At 42.0% G+C, this 20,970-nt stretch overlaps 1 protein-coding gene across 3 annotated transcripts in view; it reads right to left on the minus strand.

Annotated features, from left to right (window-relative positions):
• Positions 1 to 20,970, minus strand: part of ntm (neurotrimin) — a 639,130-nt gene that overhangs the window by 63,884 nt on the left and 554,276 nt on the right. For all 3 annotated transcript variants that reach the window (XM_034099236.2, XM_034099235.2, XM_034099234.2), the window contains exon 3: positions 16,145 to 16,377. In XM_034099236.2, the coding sequence (XP_033955127.1) occupies positions 16,145 to 16,377 (233 nt within the window). The remainder of the gene's footprint in view (positions 1 to 16,144; positions 16,378 to 20,970) is intronic.

Below are 20,970 nucleotides of genomic sequence, written 5' to 3' on the forward strand. Positions count from 1 at the left end.
TGTGTCATTCAAGCTCGGGATAACCTCAGCTCAGGTGAGGTAAAGGACTCTCTGAGTGTTTAGATAGTTAACTTAGTCTAAGTTCTCAGTGGGTCTCAAACGGTGTGGTCACCATTTATGTAAACACATATTTCTATTTGAGAGGGTAGTGATTGGTCTAATGCAGTGGTTCCCAACCTGGGGGGCGCCAAAGATCGCAGGGGGGGGCGCCAGGCCTCAGATAATTTGAGGCCAAATATCATATTTAGACTTTTTTTTTTTTTCCATATAATTGTAAGGCAATACATGATTGTCACTAAAGCCTTGTCTCTACATTACAATAAAATATAAAAAAGAATTGATTAATTAATTTTAATAAAAATTCAAGTTAGTATTAAAGGCATAAAAAGAAAGAAATGTATATTTTTTTCTTTAATAGAAATGTTTCTTCTGCCCGTAAAGTGTCCAAACCAGGCTTGTCTGGATAAGCGCATATTCATTTGTGGGGTCTCTTGGGAAAAAAGGTTGGGAACCCCTGGACTAATGGATAGTGAGGTGGGCTGAAGATCGGAAGGCTGTGAGTTCAAATCCCGCCAGGAACACCACCACTATTGTGCCCTTGAGTAAGGCACTTCGCCCTTAGTTACTCCAGGGAAAATGTCCCTGTAATCGGTCATTATAAGTCGCTTTGGATAAAAGCGTCAGCTAAATGAAATGTAATGTGATTAGTAAAATATGCATGAATAAATAAATAAAAAGTGAACTGGGTGAAAAAAGGTAAGATACACTTTTAAAACTTGTTGAGAGAAAACTAGTCTTTGCTGCTGCCTCAAAGAGGAGCAGGGGGAGAGGAGGGAGACAGGAGAGGCTGATTCAGGAGCACAGACACACTCACAACAATAAATGAATCAACAATAAATTAATAAACAAGTTTCAGTGTTTTTTTCATATTGGAAATGGTATGTTATTGGCAGGGTTGGGTTGTAACGGAATACATGTAACGGCGTTACGTAATCAGAATACAAAAATCAAGTAACTGTATTCTGCTCGCGTTACATTTGAAAAATGAGTAATCTGATTACAGTTACTTTCGTAAACCTGAAGTGAATACATTTTGGATTACTTATTGGAATTATTGGTGGAAAGATTTCCTCATAACATGTAATATTCATTACTAAAGGTACAGCCGAATCATCACAGCCCACAAAACCTATTACCGCCGCAGATGGACCAAAAAAGCGTTTTAAAAAAATTGCGGGTCCGCTCGCTCAGTGAAACAATAACAACGAAACATGGAGGAACAAAAGTCTGCATTTAAATCGCGTGTGTGTATATGTAGGTGTGTGTGGTTAAAACACATCAGCCTGCGGTTGCGCTTTAGCGTGAAAGGCGGTGCGTGCAAGGCACTGCGCGCGCTCTCGTCTTCTCAGAGGCTGAGTTAACCATCCCGCTGCCTCCTGGTGCTGCTGCAGAGATTTCATGAAGTGAAGGAGGTTTTACTTCTATAAAACAGCTGTGGGCAGCAAATACTGTGAGTGTCACGGACATGAATTCATAGATCAAGGCAGACTGGTGCACACACTCTCCTGTTTTGCCAATCCGGTGCTTAAACTATAGCTCTAGTCTACACCCCTGGCCGAAATGTCCTTAAAATGAAGTCTGAGTTCGACATTTTAATTCATGACAGAAGGCGACATGCCCGTTCTAAGCCGTGTCCCTCCCTCACATCCCAATCTGCATCCCCACAAAGTGTATTATGTTGTTACATAGTTTCAGATGTGATGTTTCAGTTGTGCTCTTGATACGCCATTAAAACAGTAAAAACACGTTCAGTTTCCTTTTGCTTTTTGTGTCTCCTGTTCACCAAAACATACCCATCTGTGATGGAAAAAGAAAGTAATCCAAAAGTAATCTAAAAGTAATCTGATTACGTTACTTTTTTAAGACACGTAACTGTAACTGTATTTGGATTACTTTCAGAGCCATGTAATCAGTAATCAGTAACTGATTACATTTACAAAGTAACCCTCCCAACACTGGTTATTGGTTATGGCCATGATTTTAGGATTATTGAAATGTATACAGTTCTGTTTAATATAGGTGTTTCCATAGATCTATTCTCTTTATTTTCCCCTCAAAGTGCACCAGATTGTGGCATTTAACTCCAAAATAAAAAATAAAATCTTACCGGGGGGGCATGCCCCTGGACCCCCCTAGAGGATTTGAGGTCGACCCCCACTAAATATCCCTACACTATTTATCCATAGGTTCCTAAATACATTTATAAATAGTAAGCTATTTCCATATGTTCATGTGTGGGTAGTAGATTTAAACTATAGGGCTATCATTATGGGCCCTGCCTGTACCTGTTCGCTCCGCCATCGCGTGAAGGGTCTACTAACAAGCGACCAACAGAAAGGTTAATGTTAATGTTGTTGCACGTCACCTCAACCCCCCCCCCCCCCCGCTACCACCACCCCCCCAAGTATATTTCAGATCTGTGGGGAAACACTGGCAGTTAATGGACCAGCACCAGAGGCGTTCTCATACACACAGGCGTTGGAGCTGTTCTTCATGAAATCCCAGAAGGATGAAGTGCTCTGACAAACAGTGCCATCTTTGCGCAAAATGGTTATACAGGAATGAAAAGTCAATAAATAAACATGTTGTTAAAACTTTTTTTTTATTCTTTTTTTTTTTCTCCGCGCATCCCGCCATCCATGCCACCACCCGCTCAAGTATATTTCAGATCTGTGGGAAACACTGGATGTGTGTGTTTTTTTTAAACTCACGTTTAGACACTACTCATTTCATAAAAACTCATCTGAAAATGTGTCTGAATTCTCGAGACATATAACACATGTCAACACACATTTGATGTTTGCATTCTGCTGTTAGGATTTATTTTGCATCCTCCACGCTTTACAGTTTTTTCCTGAATAAATAATATTTCTAAAATTCCTGACAGATCTGCCAAAGCTATCTTTTTGTCATTTACATTTCAAAGTAACCAGGACACCTCTGTGTTTTGACATTCAAGGTTCATCAAGTAAAATCCTCCGAATAGAGAGTCACCAGTGCTTTAACTTGTTTCAGTCACATCAGACTTGTTTGTAAAACAGAATCTCTATGAATAATTTATTGGATGTCAGCTTAATCCCCATTTACCCTTCATGAATGACAAAAGCATACAGCGCTCGTGTCAGCGTGCTTTTGTTTAGCTGTGGTGCAAAAGGCCGTGCTGAGCCACTGTTTAAAAATAAAAAACAAAAGGTGCAGTTACAGATTTATTCAATATCAGCTGTCAGGTTTGACATTCTTGAACGTTTTAGGGGTGGATAATGCTAAATATAATACACTGAATAAAGTAAAAATCATCATCAATCCGTTTTCTCTGACAGTGTTAAGATTGTTTGTCAAATTAATCTATTTAAAAAGAAAATGTGCCATATGTCATGCTGATAATACAATCTTAGAAACTGAACTTTTCACTCGCTCTATTACTGTTTTTTTGTTTTGTTTGTCATTGTTAACAGCATTTTAATAAGGGTGTGAGTATCATCTCTGAGTATTGCAGTGATTAAAGTCAACATATTTTTGCATTAAAAAAAATGCAAAACCCATGGCTAAGCTTTTCTGCTTGCTCTTGCCTCTGCTTACTTTTTTATGCTGTTTTTCTATTCTTATTCTCTGAAAACGTCGAGCAGCGGCTCCTGGACAATAACCTATCACTGGGACAGTTAATCTTCGTAAATAGACGGAGGGTTTCAGCCATATTTCAATATTTTTACGACGACCTCAGTCTTACAGTAGCGTGGCCTAGCAACAGCTAAAGCCTGGTAGGCTACTGCATGCTATTTAGCTTAAGCTAGTTAGCAGCAACATGCCTCCATTCTCTACAGATGACTTCCACAAACTTATACAGAAGATGGCCGTGTTGGAAATGAAAATGCAACGGTTGGAAGTTAACGTGGAAGTGAATGGACTTGGTTGGAATGACACCACTTTACCAGTGTTGCAAAATAATGGACAAAGGCATGCTAACTCAAAGCTAGTTAGCAGCTACAAGGATTCCAAGGAACAGGAGGGCTGTGTACCGGGTAATAAATCTACAAGTGGTAGTCCTCCCTGGAACTCTCTGGGTGCAAAGCCTAAGAGTAAATCATTTCCATGGGATTTGGGAGGACGAACAACAGTCAGAGCCCAGCGCTCTGAAATCTGTGATGCGACCGGCTGGCCTGCATTGTTATCACCCAGGTTGAGCGCCTCTTCAACCCCTATTCATACTAGGAAAGAGCCGTGGACAGCTGCTAAAGGGAGAACTAAAAACAATCCTCCTAAACCACCAAGTGTGCCAACCCAGAACAGATACGCTCCGCTGAACGAGAACCGGAGATCCCTTTCTGATGACCTGGATAACCTGTCCTCTTCACACAGCAGGGTAAGGACCAATAGCTACTCCAAAAGTAAAAGGCTAGAGGGAAAGATAACGACTGGGCCTGCAACTCTGATTGTGGGTGACTCTGCTGTAAGAGATGTAAAAGGTCTGTGTAATAAGAACAACACCAAAGTACTCTGTTTTCCCAAGGATACGGTCTCTGACTTGGCTGAGAAGATCCTGCATATTGGGGCTGAACATTCGATTGTGAAGAATGTGGTACTGCACATTGGAACAAATGATGTTGTGAAACAACAGTCAGAAGTGCTGAAAAAAGACTTTAAATGTGTGTTTAAACTGTCAGCTCTCTAAATGCAGAGGTGTTCATCAGTGGCCCTCTACCGCCAGTCAGAAGAGGAGTGGAGAGATTCAGCAGATTGTTTGCACTGAACACGTGGCTTTCAACTGTCTGTATTGACTATTCTGTCCATTGTATTGACAACTTTAACTTTTTCTGGGACAGCAGACATCTTTTTAAGGCAAATGGAGTTTGTCTGAACAAATCAGGAGTGAAATTGTTTATCTCTAACATATTCAACTGCCTGCGTCATCAATCTGTTCCCTCTGCCAAGGACAAGCAACAAGAGGAATCAAAACAAGAGAAAGACCCAACACATCGCTCAGAAAACCTTGAAAATCTATCACTGCACCCGCCTGAGGAATGTCTTGATTATGGGAGACAAATGGAGGAGTCTCCACCGCCCTTCACCCCCCCTATCACCTCTGAGGATACTCTTCCTTCACCCCACAGCTCTCTCTACTCTCCGTTCACCCTTTCACCCTCTCCACCCTCCTGGATATCGCTGAACACACGAAGGAGATACAGAGGGTTGGCACCGATTCCTTCCTGGAGTTCAATAACCAAACTAAGGCGATACACAGGGCTAGCAGCATGTCCTTTACCCCCGCCCCTCAACGACGCCCACCAAAATCACCGCAGCATCTCCCCCGTCTTCATCACCGTGCCTACGTCAACCACCTCCCCCCCCTGGCAGCCTGTCCTTTACCCCCGGTCCTCAACGACGCCCACCATAATCACTGCAGAGACGCGCACCATCTCCCCCGTCTTCATCACCGTGCCTACGTCAACCACCTTCACCCCCTGGCAGCATGTCCTTTACCCCCGCACCATCTCCCCCGTCTTCATCAACGTGCCTACGTCAACCACCTCCCCTCCCTTCAAGAAAGCATCTGCTGTCTCCGAAGCCTGATAAGGATGTGTGTGTACAAAACACAACGCACTCTCACTGATATGTGTGGGGTCCAGGCTCAAGGGCATATGGCACTCTGAACTCTTTCCAGGACATCCCGGGGCCCTGCCTGCCAGTAGCTTTGCCGATATCTGTGTTTAAAGGTAATAGATTAAGAGCGGTGAATCAGCTTAGAAACAGGAAGTGCTCAAACGTTTGTGTGAGTTTATCAAATGTAGCAGTGATTCCATGTCAGCCACAGCTTGTCACAACAAATCTTACCGATAGTGTATCTAACAAACTTAAACTAGCTTTATTAAATGTCAGGTCTCTGGCAGGAAAAACATTTGTAATCAATGATTTTATCACTGAGCACAATCTTGATTTTATGTTTTTAACGGAAACTTGGATTGAACAAAATAACAGTGCTGCTGTTCTTATCGAATCAACCCCTCCCAACTTTAGTTTTATGAGTCAGGAAAGAATGCATAAGAGAGGAGGTGGAGTTGCTATTCTGTTCAATGATTCCCTTCAATGCAGGAAGACATCGTATGGAAACTTTGATTCTTTTGAATATGTGGCCCTTCAGCTGAAATGCTCCTCTCGAGCTCTGTTCCTAAATATCTATAGACCACCCAAATACTGTGCAAGCTTTTTTGATGACTTTACTGAACTGCTCTCTATAGTGTGTATTGACTTTGACCGTCTAGTCATTGTTGGTGATTTTAACATCCATGTTGACAACCCCCAGGACAGAGGGGCAAAATAACTGTTTTGTGTTCTTGATAACTATGGACTGACTCAGCATGTGACGGAGCCCACGCACAATAAGGGGCACACTCTGGACTTAATTATCTCAAAGGGTCTGAATATCTCTGAGGTTGTGGTGACTGATGTTGCACTCTCTGATCATTCCTGTGTTTTCTTTGAGAGCTCTATTTCTGTTCACACAAATGTTCAAAAAGAGGTAACCACAAAGCGATATTTAACTGAAAACACTAGGGAAATGTTTACTCAGAATTTTTCTTCCACACTTGCCCCTGCTAACATCTCAGTAAATGAGCTAGTAGATCATTTTAATTAAAAAATTAAAAATGTTATTGATGCCATTGTTCCAACTAAGGTAAAGGAAGTGACTGGGAAGAAAATATCTCCATGGGGAAAGGCCACGAACGGTCATGGCCTTTCTCCTTTTTTTAGAGCAGAAAAAAGAGTGTCGAAAAGCTGAACGTAGGTGGCGAAAAACAAATCTCCAGGTTCACTTTGAAATCTATAAAGAGAGACTTGGCCTTTATAATTTGGAAAAAAATGCACGACAATCATTCTTCTCTGACATCATTGCCAACAACAAAAACAATGCACGTGCCTTGTTTGCTCCCGTCGACAGACTAACTAACCCCGCAGTGTCAGTAGCCTCTGAATTTCTATCCACCGGGGCATGCAATGATTTGGCCTCCTTCTTCACTGACAAAATTCAGAAAATCAGACAAGCAGTCAGTGCCTGCATCAGGTACAGCAAATGTGTTGTCTCTGTGTCCACTTAACATCAATTCAAACACCATGACACAATTCCATCAGATTAATGATAAAAACCTAGAGGACATTATTCAACTTCTGAAGTCCTCCTCCTGCTGCCTTGATATTATTCCAACAGGATTTTTCAAAGATGTTTTTCGTTGCTTGGCCTCAGATCTACTTCATATAGTAAACGAATCTCTTCACTCAGGTATTTTTCCACAGGCCCTGAAAACTGCAGTCATTAAACCGCTCTTAAAAAAGAATAATCTAGATGCTTCAGTAATGAACAATTACAGGCCCATATCAAACCTCCCATTTCTAGGTAATATCATTGAAAAAGTTGTTTTTCAACAGTTGAGTAATTTCTTGCATTTAAATAACTGTTTCGATGTGTTCCAGTCAGGCTTTCGTCCAAACCACAGCACTGAGACTGCTCTTGTAAAGGTCTTCAATGACATCCACTTAAACACAGACAGTGGCATAACTTCAGTGTTAGTATTATTAGATCTCAGTGCTGCGTTTGACACTGTTGACCACAGCATATTACTAGACCGACTAGAAAACTGGGTGGGACTTTCGGAAACAGTTCTAAATTGGTTTGAATCCTACTTAAAGGACAGAAAGAACTTTGTTTCTATAGGTAAATACACATCTGAGTTGACAAATATGTGGGGTACCTCAAGGCTCCATCTTGGGGCCTCTTCTCTTTAACATCTACATGCTACCATTGGCTCAGATAATGAAAAACAACAAAATAAGTTACCATAGCTATGCAGATGACACACACATTTACATAACAATTTCACCAGGAGACTATGCTCCAATTCAAACACTGAGTAAGCGCATTGAACAAATCAATGACTGGATGTGTCAGAACTTTCTCCAATTAAACAAAGATAAAACTGAGGTAATGGTTTTTGGAGCCAAGGCAGAACGTATACAAGTTAGCGCTGAGCTTCAGTGTGCAATGTTCAAAACAACAGATAAAGCCAGAAATCTAGGTGTAGTCATGGACTCTGACCTGAGTTTCAACAGTCACATTAAAACAGTTACTAAATCAGCCTACTATCACCTAAAGAACATATCTAGGATTAAAAGACTAATATCACAGCAGGATTTGGAAAAACTTGTCCATGCCTTTATCTTCAGTAGACTGGACTACTGTAATGGTGTCTTTACAGGTCTCACTAAAAAATCTATTAGAAAGCTGCAGCTGATTCAGAACGCCGCTGCTCGAGTCCTCACTAACACTAAGAAAGTGGATCACATCACTCCTGTTCTGAAGTTAAAGTATGCGGAATCTGTATGGGGTCAAAGTGGGGTGTTTTTGAGCTCTGTTCAAATGGATTTCCCATTCATTCCTATGGGGCAAATGATCGCAGTTTCCTGTGATTTGCGTGAAAACGTCTAGGCGAATCTCTCATAAAAGACATAGCAACCCAATCCCGGTCATTCCGCATGTTTTGATGGTTTTTTTGTGTGTTTCGTGTCAACGATGCCGGACGAGTAGCATGGCAACATTTGTGGTGGAAGAAGGAGAATAAGATGAGACTAGAAAATGCATTTCCTGCTGAAGATACGTGTGAATGCTGTAAACTGTGAACATTTGTGGCTGAATTTAGCTGAAAGTGCAGAAAAAGCTGAATATGCTATTAGCTGAATGGTAGCTGCTTTTAGCTACAAAAACCAAATAAGTGTATTGCTGAACTTAGCGGAGAAATGCAGAAAAGTGAAATGATTTGAATCAAATTGTTACAGTTCAATGCATTGCAATGACTGTGTTGAAAACTTGAAAGTGAAATGTTAAACTGGAAGAGTAAGACAAATAGTGAAGAAGCTTAATATTTAAAAGAAAAGGTTTAAAAAAGGTATAAATAACAACATGTATAGCCTCATTGTCCTGAAATAGCTGAATAAGTTAATAGTTGAATGGTTTCTGCAGTTGAAAGTAGGCTGAAGGAGTTAGATATTAAATGTAAGTAGTAGAAACGCTTTGAAAAGCAGCAGAATATTTGAACTGCAAACTTTTGAACTAACTTGATGGTGAATTATCTGTTGACATGGTAACGGTATTTGATGACACTCCATAATACGCTTAGATGTGTTGATGGCTGCATCGTTACCAATCCTGTAAAGTGTTGGGCCGTTTGGAGCATTTTCACTGAAGTTATGAGAAAACCGTGTTTCATAGCGTTTCAAGGCAACAGTTTTTGAAAAAATCTCAAAAACTGTCACGTAGATGTCTTCACAGCTGGACAGTTAGCACTCATGTGAAATTTGAGCACTGTTTGACCATTTTCATAGGAGTTAAAGCAATATCGTGTTTTACGGCGAAAACTCACTAATGGCACATATACCTCATTCACACCAACGCAACTCCGGTTCAAGCTCCGAGCTAGAGCTTTTCAGCTCCGGCTCTTTTCACACTGCCCAGAGTCCGACTGGTGCTGCGTCATTGTGTCATCGTCATACATGCCAACCTTTCCAAATCCAAAAGAGGTAGGTTTGCGCGCTGCAAATGTGTACGCCCAAATTAAGTAATCAGAAGAAATGGAACCCCAGTAATTACATGTATAAACCATGTATTTAACATATATTGCATCATTTTATGCATTTTTCAGAAAAAGTGGTAGTTTGGTAAACAGTGACATCAGCGACATGTCTGGTCTGTAAAATGCCGAAAAGTAAAAGAATGGGAGATAAATATCCCAAAGTCTCCACATCTTGTTATATTTGTAATGTGTTTCTGGTCCTCTTTCAGTTGAGACAGTGTCGATGAAGGATGTGTCAGGACGTAGAACTCCTGTGTGAACATTGGATAAAGCCAGGTTCATATTATTGTTTCATGTTGTTGACATATTACAGTCAAAGGTTTGCACCGAGCGAAATATCTTTGTGTTGCGCCATAAATCAGAAAATACTAGATTAAAAAAAGTCATTTCCTGCATTTTTCTACTGATAGTGTGTGATATAAATAATGTACAGGCTTTCAGATTGCCACTAAACTGTTCACTAAACAGAGACATTGACCACATGTTTGGTGTTGAAAATGTCAGAAAAAGGGAAAGAATGGGAGATAAATATCCCCAAATCTCAAAATTGAATTATATTTTGTGTGTGTTTGTGGTCCTCTTTCAGTTGAGACACTGTAGGTGAAGGATGCTTCAGGAAAAGACCAAACACTGGATGTCTTTCAGTCGCCAACATGTGTTTTCGAGACACTGATATTAACGGGGAAATCCTGCAGGACTCAAATGCCTCGTCTCTGTTCCCTTAAACTCATTTGGGAGTGATTACCCATCAGCCCCGGGGGTAACGCTGTCTTTCCCGCAGCGTTACCCCAGGTCTGCACGTTGTTTCTCTTTCAGAAACACAGAGGACTGTTTGTATGATGCGATTACAGACACGCTGCAAACGGTATCCGCCAAAAGTCGAGTCCAGTGTCTATGGAGTGTCATTTTTATTTGTTCTAGTTTGGGAAGATTGAAAATCGGTAGGGAAAGCCAGCTAAGTCGGTAGGCGGTAGAAACATGTCAAAAGCGGTAGACTACCTTACCGCAGTAGTGCTGCGTACCGGTACGCCGAACCGGTACTGGACACCGTTGGTGTGAATGAGGTAATAGACATGTTGAGGGCTGGACCATTAACTGTCATCTGAAGTCTGGTGCTGTTTTGACAATTTTCATAGGAATTACGACAACCTCGTGTTTTATGGCGATGGATGGAAACAGCATATGGTGAGATCTCAGATTTGGCGTGGAGCTGTTGAGGCATGGACCGGTGATACAAGTGAAGATTGTATATTGTAAACTGTTGTTTATTTCATTTTAAAGAAGTGCAACTGTAAGGAAACCTATTGTTCACCCTGGGATAAATAAAGTATTAAGATTCTGATCGTGATGTGGACAACAAAAATGAGGGGAAAATTATACAAATATGTTTTTCGAGCGGATGTTTATCTCAGTGTTGAACTGTCATGACCCCTGTATCTGTACTAGTCAATATGCTCTTCAGCCAAACCCTAACATCCTGCAGCGATGTACCTCTGCCCCCCCCCTGCAGCCTGACCTGACCTGCTCAATACATTGCATATGTATGTGTAAGTGTAACAGGAATACACTCAGAAACTGCAGAGGAATTGTGAATCAAGAATATCTATGATACCTGAGTTATTGATATTACCCTGCTGAAGATACAGCAGCTCTTTATTTCCATCTAATTAAAAACACAGACAGGGCAGGTGGTTCAAATAATATCAGTAATCAGATGAGAGTAGGTAGTAATGGGTAACCCCAATTATGAGTCTACAGGGAGACCCTCCACACCCCGCTCCGGATCCAAGAGGTCCTGCTGCTGGACCATTAAAGGCCAAACCTGCAGCCTGGGGTCAAAGGTCAGCACATAATCTGTGATGTGCATGTTTCTAGTATATATCTGCACATAATGGGAGCATAACTACACAGCCTCACAATGTAAATGACTAAACATGGCAGTGCTCAAAAGCGATTTCTCTACTACTCTATGAAAATCCTTAAGAAATGACCCTGTAATGGTAAGACAAAGGATGAACAATGTATTTTAACAATAAAATGCTGCTATTTGTTAAACAGATCATTGTTTTCTATGTGTTGAGGTAACCACAGGAATGCAAAAATGTTTCAATTGGTTAATTAAACACCTTGAGCAAACAAGCACACACATATGCACTTTCACGCACGCACGCACACACACGCACGCACGCACACACACACACACACACACACACACACACACACACACACACACACACACACACACACACACACACACACACGCGCTCACACACATACACACACATGTGTTTAGTTGTCAGAGCAGCAAGTAAAAGGAACTAATTAAATCTAGGCTTGTAATTAAAACTATAGGTTACTTACGTAACCCCAGTACTCAGAGTAACATGAAGTGAGATGTCTCACTATGGGATGCGCCTCAACGCGTATGCAAACAGAAGCATCAATCTCATTACACCAATCCTGATTGGCTGGTGATCTTGACGTCAACGTCAGGGAATCCACCCACCCTTTAAGTAGCTTGCGCTACGTCGCAGCGTCATTCAAAATAAGCACCTCTTCTCGCTTCGCCTTAGCAAGAAGGGCCGTCTGGTGAGACATCTCACTTCATGTTACTCTGAGTACTGGGGTTACGTAAGTAACCTATAGTTATAGTATAGTTAGTGTGTGGATAATATACTGGGATGTGGAAATACGCGTCTTTCAGGTCGACTGATGTGAACCAATCGTTTTGGCGCACGAGACGCAACAGGGATGTGTGAGTGAGCATTCTGAATTTGTATCTTTTGAGATATTTGTTCAGAGCCCTCAAATCTAGTATAGGCCGAATCCCGTTCCCTCCCCGTTTGGGATCGAGGAAATACTTGGAATAAAAGCCGCTCTGACTCTGTTCGGCGGGTATTATAGAGGTATGTCTAGTAGCGAGAGGATCTCTTGCTCTAGAATATGGGCCGACTCTCCCCGGGCTTGCGAATGCAGAATGCCCGAAAAGTGAGGGGGGGTGACAGCGAATTGGAGTCTGTAATCCCGTGTTATTGTCTTGAAAACCCAAGCAGAATCTGTGAGCATCCTCCACTTTTCGCTTCTCAAAGCGAGTGGAGATGTCACATCTCTGCCGTCTGAGTCTTTATTTGTTGTGTTATGGGGCCCTCTAGTGTCTGAACACGGTGGTACCCCAGGTTGACAATCCCGGTCGACACTGCGCATGCACGTGGCGGTGATGCCTTCACAGCCCCGTCCATCGTCCGCCTTCTGAGAGAGGTAGCAGCCACTCTTAGAAGGGGGGTAGACGTCAGACTGTTTATTGTTTTTATTGTCTTTCTTTTCATTGTTATTGACTGCGCCCTTGGCTTTAAGCCTGGAAACGACAGTGGAAAATGATTTATTAAAAGACAATAGTGATGACATGTGTTTGTGTGACTTAAACGAGCAGCGGTGCTTGTTGTCGTACATCATGGCGCGAGGTGTCCCTGAGCAAGGCACCGTTCCCCACACTGCTCCCCGGGCGCCGTTCAAAATGGCAGCACACTGCTCCTAACACTAGGATGGGTCAAATGCAGAGAAACAATTTCCTCACGGGGATTAATAAAAGTCCATCTTATCTTATCTTAACTTGAGGATGACGTTCTGACATCACTCGAGGCGGCGGGAAGATGGGGGCATCTAACACTGGAACGTGTTCTGGAGCTGGAGAACAGGGAACTTCCAGCTCCTTTATCGAGGAGAGGAGAGGAGGCTGTCAGGCCGCCCTCTTCTTATTCCTCGTCTGGTGGCTGAAAGTCTGGGCCGGCTGTGCCTGAGCGGCTGCTGCCGGAACCGGAGACTTTCTTGGCCAGCTGAAGTGACCAAGGAGACCTCCAGATCTCGCTATGAGGGGAAGAACTTCACCTTGATGGTGAAGCGGGCACAATGCCCGCACGAACCGGGGGTATCGATAGCTTCCTGGGCGTGTTCCAGCCCAAGGTAGGACGAGCAGACCTGGTGTGAGTCCGTGCCCAAGATCCTAAACCCGCGGCCTCCGAGCCGAGCCTCCGACTCCTCTGGTGTGAGGGAGAGAAGGGTCCATCCTCGTTTGCCAGGGTGTCGGCGCGGAGGGATAAGCTAGTAACAGGTATGTTACCGGAAAAAAAAAACCAACCTTATCGTTATTCCGAAAGGAAAAAACTACGGGGTAGATTTTTCTTTAAAAAATATTAACTGGTGTTTTAATATCTTTCTTATCTCTGTCTCCTCTGGTGTGAGGGAGAGAAGAGTCCATCCCCGCTCGCCGTGGTGTCGGTGCAGAGGGATAAACTAGCAACAGGTATGTTACTGTTTGAAGAAAAAAATCAAACCTTAACGTTATTTCGAAAGAAAAAACGGCGGGGCAGATTACAATATTAACTGGTGTGTTAATATTTGTTCAATTATTCTGCAAAGCAAAAAAGTAACCGGCAAGCGCCCGTCGACCGAATGTTAGCTTGGGTTCAGTCTGTGGACCGTTAAGCTAGCCCGGCTACTGATATTCGAGATGTGCTCTGAAGCGAGAAGAGGTGTTTGAATGACGCTGCGTCGTAGCGCAAGCTACTTAAAGGGTGGGTGGATTCCCTGACGTAGACGTCAAGATCACCAGCCAATCAGGATTGGCGTAATGAGATTGATGCTTCTGTTTGCATACGCGTTGAGGCGCATCCCATAGTGAGACATCGAACGGAGTGTTATGAATGAGAACAGTGTTTACTGTATATTGAACTTGCTGGCCCATATTTCTCATGCATGTTGAGAAAACAAGCAGTGTGGAGGCGGGGTCTCGTTCTTTCGTATGAGAGCTGCTCATTGGCGCATGAGGACAAAATGGCCCGACTTTGCCTCATGCCTGGCTGTCAGAGCAGAAGAAACTGTATGAGCGCTCATACAGCATGCGCCCCTTAAGCCCCGCCCCCGAGCTCCCACTCTCGGCTCACTAGAATGAATCTAGATTTGGCTTTTAGTGCATTTTACAACTTTAAGGACCTAATGATTATAATAAGGGCTATAAAATAGTTCATACTGGGTAGTTTATTTAGTTTTTTTAAAAATCATCCGCCGATTTACAGATGTCTCTTTCCCCATGTCAGTTGATGGGAAACAGTCTTTCTGGGCCCAGTGACGTCACGGACTGATACGGAAATTGTAGTACCGCCATTTGGACACAACTAATAATTTCCTCAGAGTCCGGTGAACTTCCTGGGGACTTTGTGCAGACGCCATCTTTAGAATAACTTTGTTCCTGTCAGCTGTATTGTATTCCCATGAGAAGGTGTTTCAACTTTGTAGGGTTTATAATATATTAGCTTTGAATCATAAGTGTAGGTGAACACTGCGTTTGAAACCATGAAACAAGTTTAGTTTAGCTAGCAGAGTTCCTTCTCAATTAAAGGTGATAACTTTAAGATCCTTCTATTTGAATGGTTGTCAAATACATTAAAACACTCACATGCTCCAGGGTTGCTGACAGTAGCATGCGGCTGTGACTGGTGATGAGCATTACTTTTTCAGTATCAGATGTTAATAGCTAAAATGAGTGTACTTTGAAGAGAAATACAGCAGGTCAGAGTTACTATTCTTACCACTAATTCAATAACAGTGTATTTGCTTGAATCATCAAGGGTTCCTTTGTCAAGTTATAAATAATTGAACAGTGATATGTTTTTAAAATGCAGATTTATGTTGTCCTTATTGTTGCATCTTTGTTGTTTAGCATCATGTTTAAAATCTTTTCTTGGCCATCATTACCTTCCCCTCTTATGAAGTTTGGAATCTGGTCACATTGGGAGCATTAAAGCAGTCAGTCAATACTTGTAAAGCACCTCTCCATCAGGACACCATCACAACTCCACACATCATTTAAGACAAAGGATCTTAGCATCTGGCATTCCCTATTAACCTCTCTGAAGGCTGTGAATAAGGAACGCACCCCCCCCCAGTGAATGAGGAAATGAGATCCAAGTGAGAGAGCACAGTCTGTTCTACTCTCTGCTTTATCACTAATGTCCTCGTATGCTGGTGGTCAGAGCAACAACACAAATATCCATCAGTGCATACAGATGTAATACAATAGGTATGTTTTACACAGTCCGTGCATACATTACTCTACACATGTATTCAGCCACAGACTCTTTTTTTAATGTTCTCTCTCTTCATTTGCACACTGACCGGGTTGCACTACAACATCTCACTGTATATTTTTGTATAATGACAATAAAAGCTTTCTATTATATTATATTCATACCGTTACTACATGTTTATTCTTTCTTTCTTTTCCTATTTTCTAATGGATTATTATTATCCTTGTGTGTATTCTCAGGTACTCTGTGTTTCTTTCTTATTCCGTTGCTGCTACAACACCTGCATGTCCCTGCGGGGATCAATAACGGTCCATCTTATCTTAATGTTATTATTTAGCAGTATAGTAGTAGCAGTAGATGCAACAGGAGCAGTATCACACTTACCTTGCACGAGGATGTGCACAGAGGTGGTTCTGGGCCGGCTGCTGGTCTGCACCGCACACACATACTGGCCCTCATCCGTCATGTCCACGTTTTCAATCTTGATGGTAAACTCGTCTTGATTAAGGGTCACCAGACTCACTCTGGAATCCACCGACCATTTGTCTTCTCCTGCGTACAGTATGCTGGAGCGGTTCAGCCAGGCTGTGTGTGTGACCACGTCCCCCTGTCCACACCTGTGAAGACATAGAAACAGCACCCGTGAAACTGGGGCTCATACCAAAGGGGACTAAGATTACCTGAAACACTCATATAATAGATATAAAAGCAACCTTTGGAAACATTTGTTGGGAAAACAAATAATTAATAATGAGATATTGACTTATTGTGGCCAGGTGGCACAGGTATATGTCGGTGGGGACGTGGGTAAAGCACTTTGAGTGTCCGACTCACGGACTGACGGACAACTTCTCACTTCAAAAATGTTTTAACAAATCTAGACCGCAAACTAATTAAACAAGCGAGTGCCTGTTTTTCCTGGCCAAGGACAGGTTCCTTGAACACAACGCGAGCGTAACGTGTCATCACGTGGTGTAGTGCTGACAGAGAGCACCGGAACACCGCTCCAGCACTTCAAATATTGCAGTACCCATAAGGCAGGGATGGGCAAATGGCGGCCCGCGGGCCTCAGATTAATTTATAAACAACGTAATTAATAAAAAAAATATATATATATATTTTTTTTTTGTTGTAGTACTGATACCATCCACTAGACTCCTAGTTACGTCGCGAGCTGCGTAGATCATTTCAAATACCGCAAAATAATCTGTGAGGCGTTTGTGCGTATTGTGTTTGTTTCCCGGGGAAACCCTCACAAGAAACACCGGCTGTTGTTATGCCTGCTGTGACGTTAAGTTGCCTCTTGTAATTATGCCTTTACAAGCTTCAAAGTTGTTTTTATCATCTGAATTTGGCGAAACAAGTTTAATATTCTTAAAACCAAGACTTTGTTTATTTGAAATCAGATGAAAACAAACTGTCACGGACCCTGCCGTGTTATCTATGATTACTACGCTTTTCAATCTTAATTTCAGCGGGAGGGAGTGGGAGTGGCGCTGAGGAACAGCAGAGTGCGGGCTGACAGGTGTCTGTGTTGACATTCCCCTTATTGAGAAGGGGAATGCAGAGACTGGCTACAAGTGTTTTAGGTTCAAGTTAAACAACTAATGTCTGGATTAGTGTTCATGACTTCATGTGTATGTCATCTAATGGTTAATCTCAATACACACACATTTTCCGTGCATTCCAATAGTTTTATTCCACTGTTTAATAACCTGTTCAATACAAACATGCCACTTGTAAAAATGAAATAACATTTCTGTGAACTGATATTTGTTTAGTGAGCTTATTAGAGGATGTTCCCATTTTTTGGGGATGTTCCCTTTGATTGTAAAATGTCAATGAAGATGTCAGACTTAGTATATTTGTTAATAATTACATACAACACATGGAATTTGTGTGTGTGTGTGTTCCAAGTGAATCTGCAGCCCCCTGGTGGCCAGTACATCAATGATGTGGCCCCCACCACCATCAAAGTTGCCCATCCCTGTCATAAGGAGCAGTTTTTGCGTGGCTGCAGGTCCGGTCCTATACATTTTGGTGCCCACGGCGAGATTATGATTTGGTGCCCCCCCCCGCCCCTCCAAGCAATACACAATAGAATATATAAAGAATAAATTAAAAATCTCTACAAAAGACCAATACACTACAAAAACAGAAACGTATTCTCTCTCTCTCTCTCTCTCTTTCATATGGATGTTGAGAGATGTATATGTCGGAGTGGCAGTGTTCTATTGGCCTGAAATCCCAACATGTGTATGTTTTAATTATTTATTGAAGTTTGGTTTGAATCAACATGCAGTATATATCTTCTATAGATTTGATTGACTTCTAAGGTGTGATTTTATAATGATCATTGCATGTTTTTTACTTGTGCTGTGTGGCTTTTAATGGAGTGATTATTGCATGATTTGACCTGTGAATCTTGTTTGTTTATTTCTTGGGATTGGCATGATTGAAACCGGCTGTGTCTGACTGGACAAACCCCCCATAGCGCATGATTGACCGATAGTGAACGGTATTTTGTCCTAAAACCCGGAAGTAAGTTAGCATTTTTACCACTTCCGGTTCCTTCGACAAAAAGCAATGGGATTTCTCCATAGGATTTTGGAAAATAGCTCCAAATAAGGTCTGCGTTTGACACAAATTGAAGAGACAGATCACGTTTTGTTCTACAACATTAAATACATCAGCAGTGACCCCGCTGGTGATTTTTGAAGAGTTGACGTGTCTGAAAAACGATGGTTGTTACCAAGTGGCTGAATAGGACTACAGAAGTTGTCCAGGCCGTTTTACGTCATTACACCAAACACGTAAACACTCCTCTAAGTTTGTTTGCCCTGTTCTGCTTGAAAGCAAGTTCCTGCCTCCTGCAAACTGTTCAAACAAAAGCTTCAACTTGTACAATTTAGAATCTGTAGTTTTTAATATGGATCTTAAGTTGGCGTGACGTTGAAGCAGCGACCCTGCTGTAGTTCCTTTATAGCATAACGTTAGCATTTTTGCTTCTGGCGACTAGATTTATGATTCGAAAATTATAAAAGTAGGATAGACATGTGGATATTATCCGGCTGAACAAAACGTGATCCGTCTCTTAAATGTGTGTCAACCACAGACCTTATTTCCAGCTATTTTCCAAAATCCTATGGAGAAAATGCTTTGGTTTTTGTCGAAGGAACCGGAAGGAGTTTACATCCGGGTTTTAGGACGCGTCACTGCGGTTCTCTATTGTCAGTTTTCTAAAGACAATAATTCTGCTAGGTCTTGATTCCAACCAATTTTACCTGGGAGTGTTATACTAGCTATTTTAACTAGTATTGTATTACCTTGTATCATTACCTTGTTGTTTTTAACCATTTTTATAAATAGATCTATCTTAGTATTTAAACTGTAAATTATTGATTATAATAAATTATCTTTAGACCTACACCAAGAGGATGTGAGGTCCCGTCCCCCCCGCCCCACACTTAAATGATGTCCGCATTGATAGGATACTAAGTACATTTGCACACATCTTGGGTCCATATCTTTCTGTTGTGGTGGTCATGCCACAACCGTGAACGTGCATGCATGCGCGAGTCATGGCGTGTCGTGGCGATAATCGCGATATGCGCGATATTCACATCGCCCATTTAAAAAAAAAAAAAAAAGTAGGACTTGTGATATTAAGTAGGCAAATTAACTCAAACACGTCATGTTACAATTATGTTGCTGCTTGCTACAAAAGGAAAACTTGCGCGGCTCTCATGTCAGGGGTACTTGAGTGAGTGACATGCAGGCTCTGCATGCACAGCAAACCACCAATCACAATCAAATCTCCAAAGCAAACGGACCCCGTGATTAAAGGTAGAAACACTGAATAAAGTAGTTTCATGTGTTTCTCCAGGGCAGTCTGGCGCTGCTAACTGAGCTAGCTCAGCTTGTTGCTCTGATAACTTAAGATCCAGACGTCCATGACTAAAATCCTTCATCCGGTTATTATAGTTAAAAAAATACAAATTGTATAGCATTAAAGTTCAAGAAAGGATGGTTTGCGGAAAAAAGAACAGTCTTTACTTCAATTCCTGTATGTTTTCATATCGCAATATATATATCGCAGAGGGGAAAAAAATCACAATGTCAGTTTTTTTCAATATCGTGCAGCCCTAGTATCTGGATCAAGAGGTTGCTTTTTCTTTGCACAGCATGAAAGAAAGGCAAAATGAATGTGATTTTAGTTTTTTTAAGCAGACGTTGAGGTCAATAATTTGTACGGCCCTCGGAGGATGTAGTACAAATTGAAATGGCCCTTGAGAGGAAAAAGGTTCCCCACCCCTGCTGTAAATAATAATAAAAACCCTTGATTTATAACTTAACATCTCTGTCTCCTATTGATCTGAGTATGTAATAAAGAATAGCCAGTTCATTGAAGCATTAAAGCACAGGCCGATGGTATTACGCTGTTTTTTTCTCTGCTTCGAATAGTTCTCTCTTTTTTCACCATACGTGTGTTTGCATCCCTGAATATAATATTGGTAATATCATCGCAGTTTAATATAATAAAATATTAGTAGCATCTGAGCTGGAAGCATGCGTGTTAACAGCTTGCGTGGAATTTTGACAATCTTTCTATAAGCTAACAAGTCACACTGTACATATGCCAATGCGGCTCTGCAGCACTCATCAGGCTGCTTGTTGATCTGCCCGCACACTCGCTTTGTGGCGTTCAGGAGCGATTGAGACAATGAGCGGAACACCGTGCCACCACACTCCCTTTCAATCACAACAGATTGGAACCAGCAGTCACAACATGCTGCTTTGATTCAGGAGCAGGGTCACTGAACTTCCACAGTGTTCTACAGAACAACACATCTGCTGTGATGCCACGACACATCCTGGGATCCCACTGAGGACAGGTCTCACTTCTGTACCGAAGGAACACGGAATTCAGACTTAACAAACTGTGCTTTTGTCTGCCAAACGACATATTACTTTGGCTTTATTTACATTTCTGCAGCCTGAGTTTCTGACGTGCAGAGGAGCAGGGCATTGGAGCATTAACAGTATGACATTGTGACAATGAAACGACAGCTTCTCGCTTTGCAGCTGCAAGACGCTGAGCTCCATTTAGGCTGTCACAGCTTTTGTTCCAGCATCAGTCCCTTCCACCTCAGTGGCGGCAGTATGGGCAATGGTATCCTGCGGGCATTGTGGAGCTATGGCGGGGAAGT

Source organism: Pseudochaenichthys georgianus, chromosome 14 (genome assembly GCF_902827115.2).
Source record: "Pseudochaenichthys georgianus chromosome 14, fPseGeo1.2, whole genome shotgun sequence".
Taxonomy (NCBI): domain Eukaryota; kingdom Metazoa; phylum Chordata; class Actinopteri; order Perciformes; family Channichthyidae; genus Pseudochaenichthys; species Pseudochaenichthys georgianus.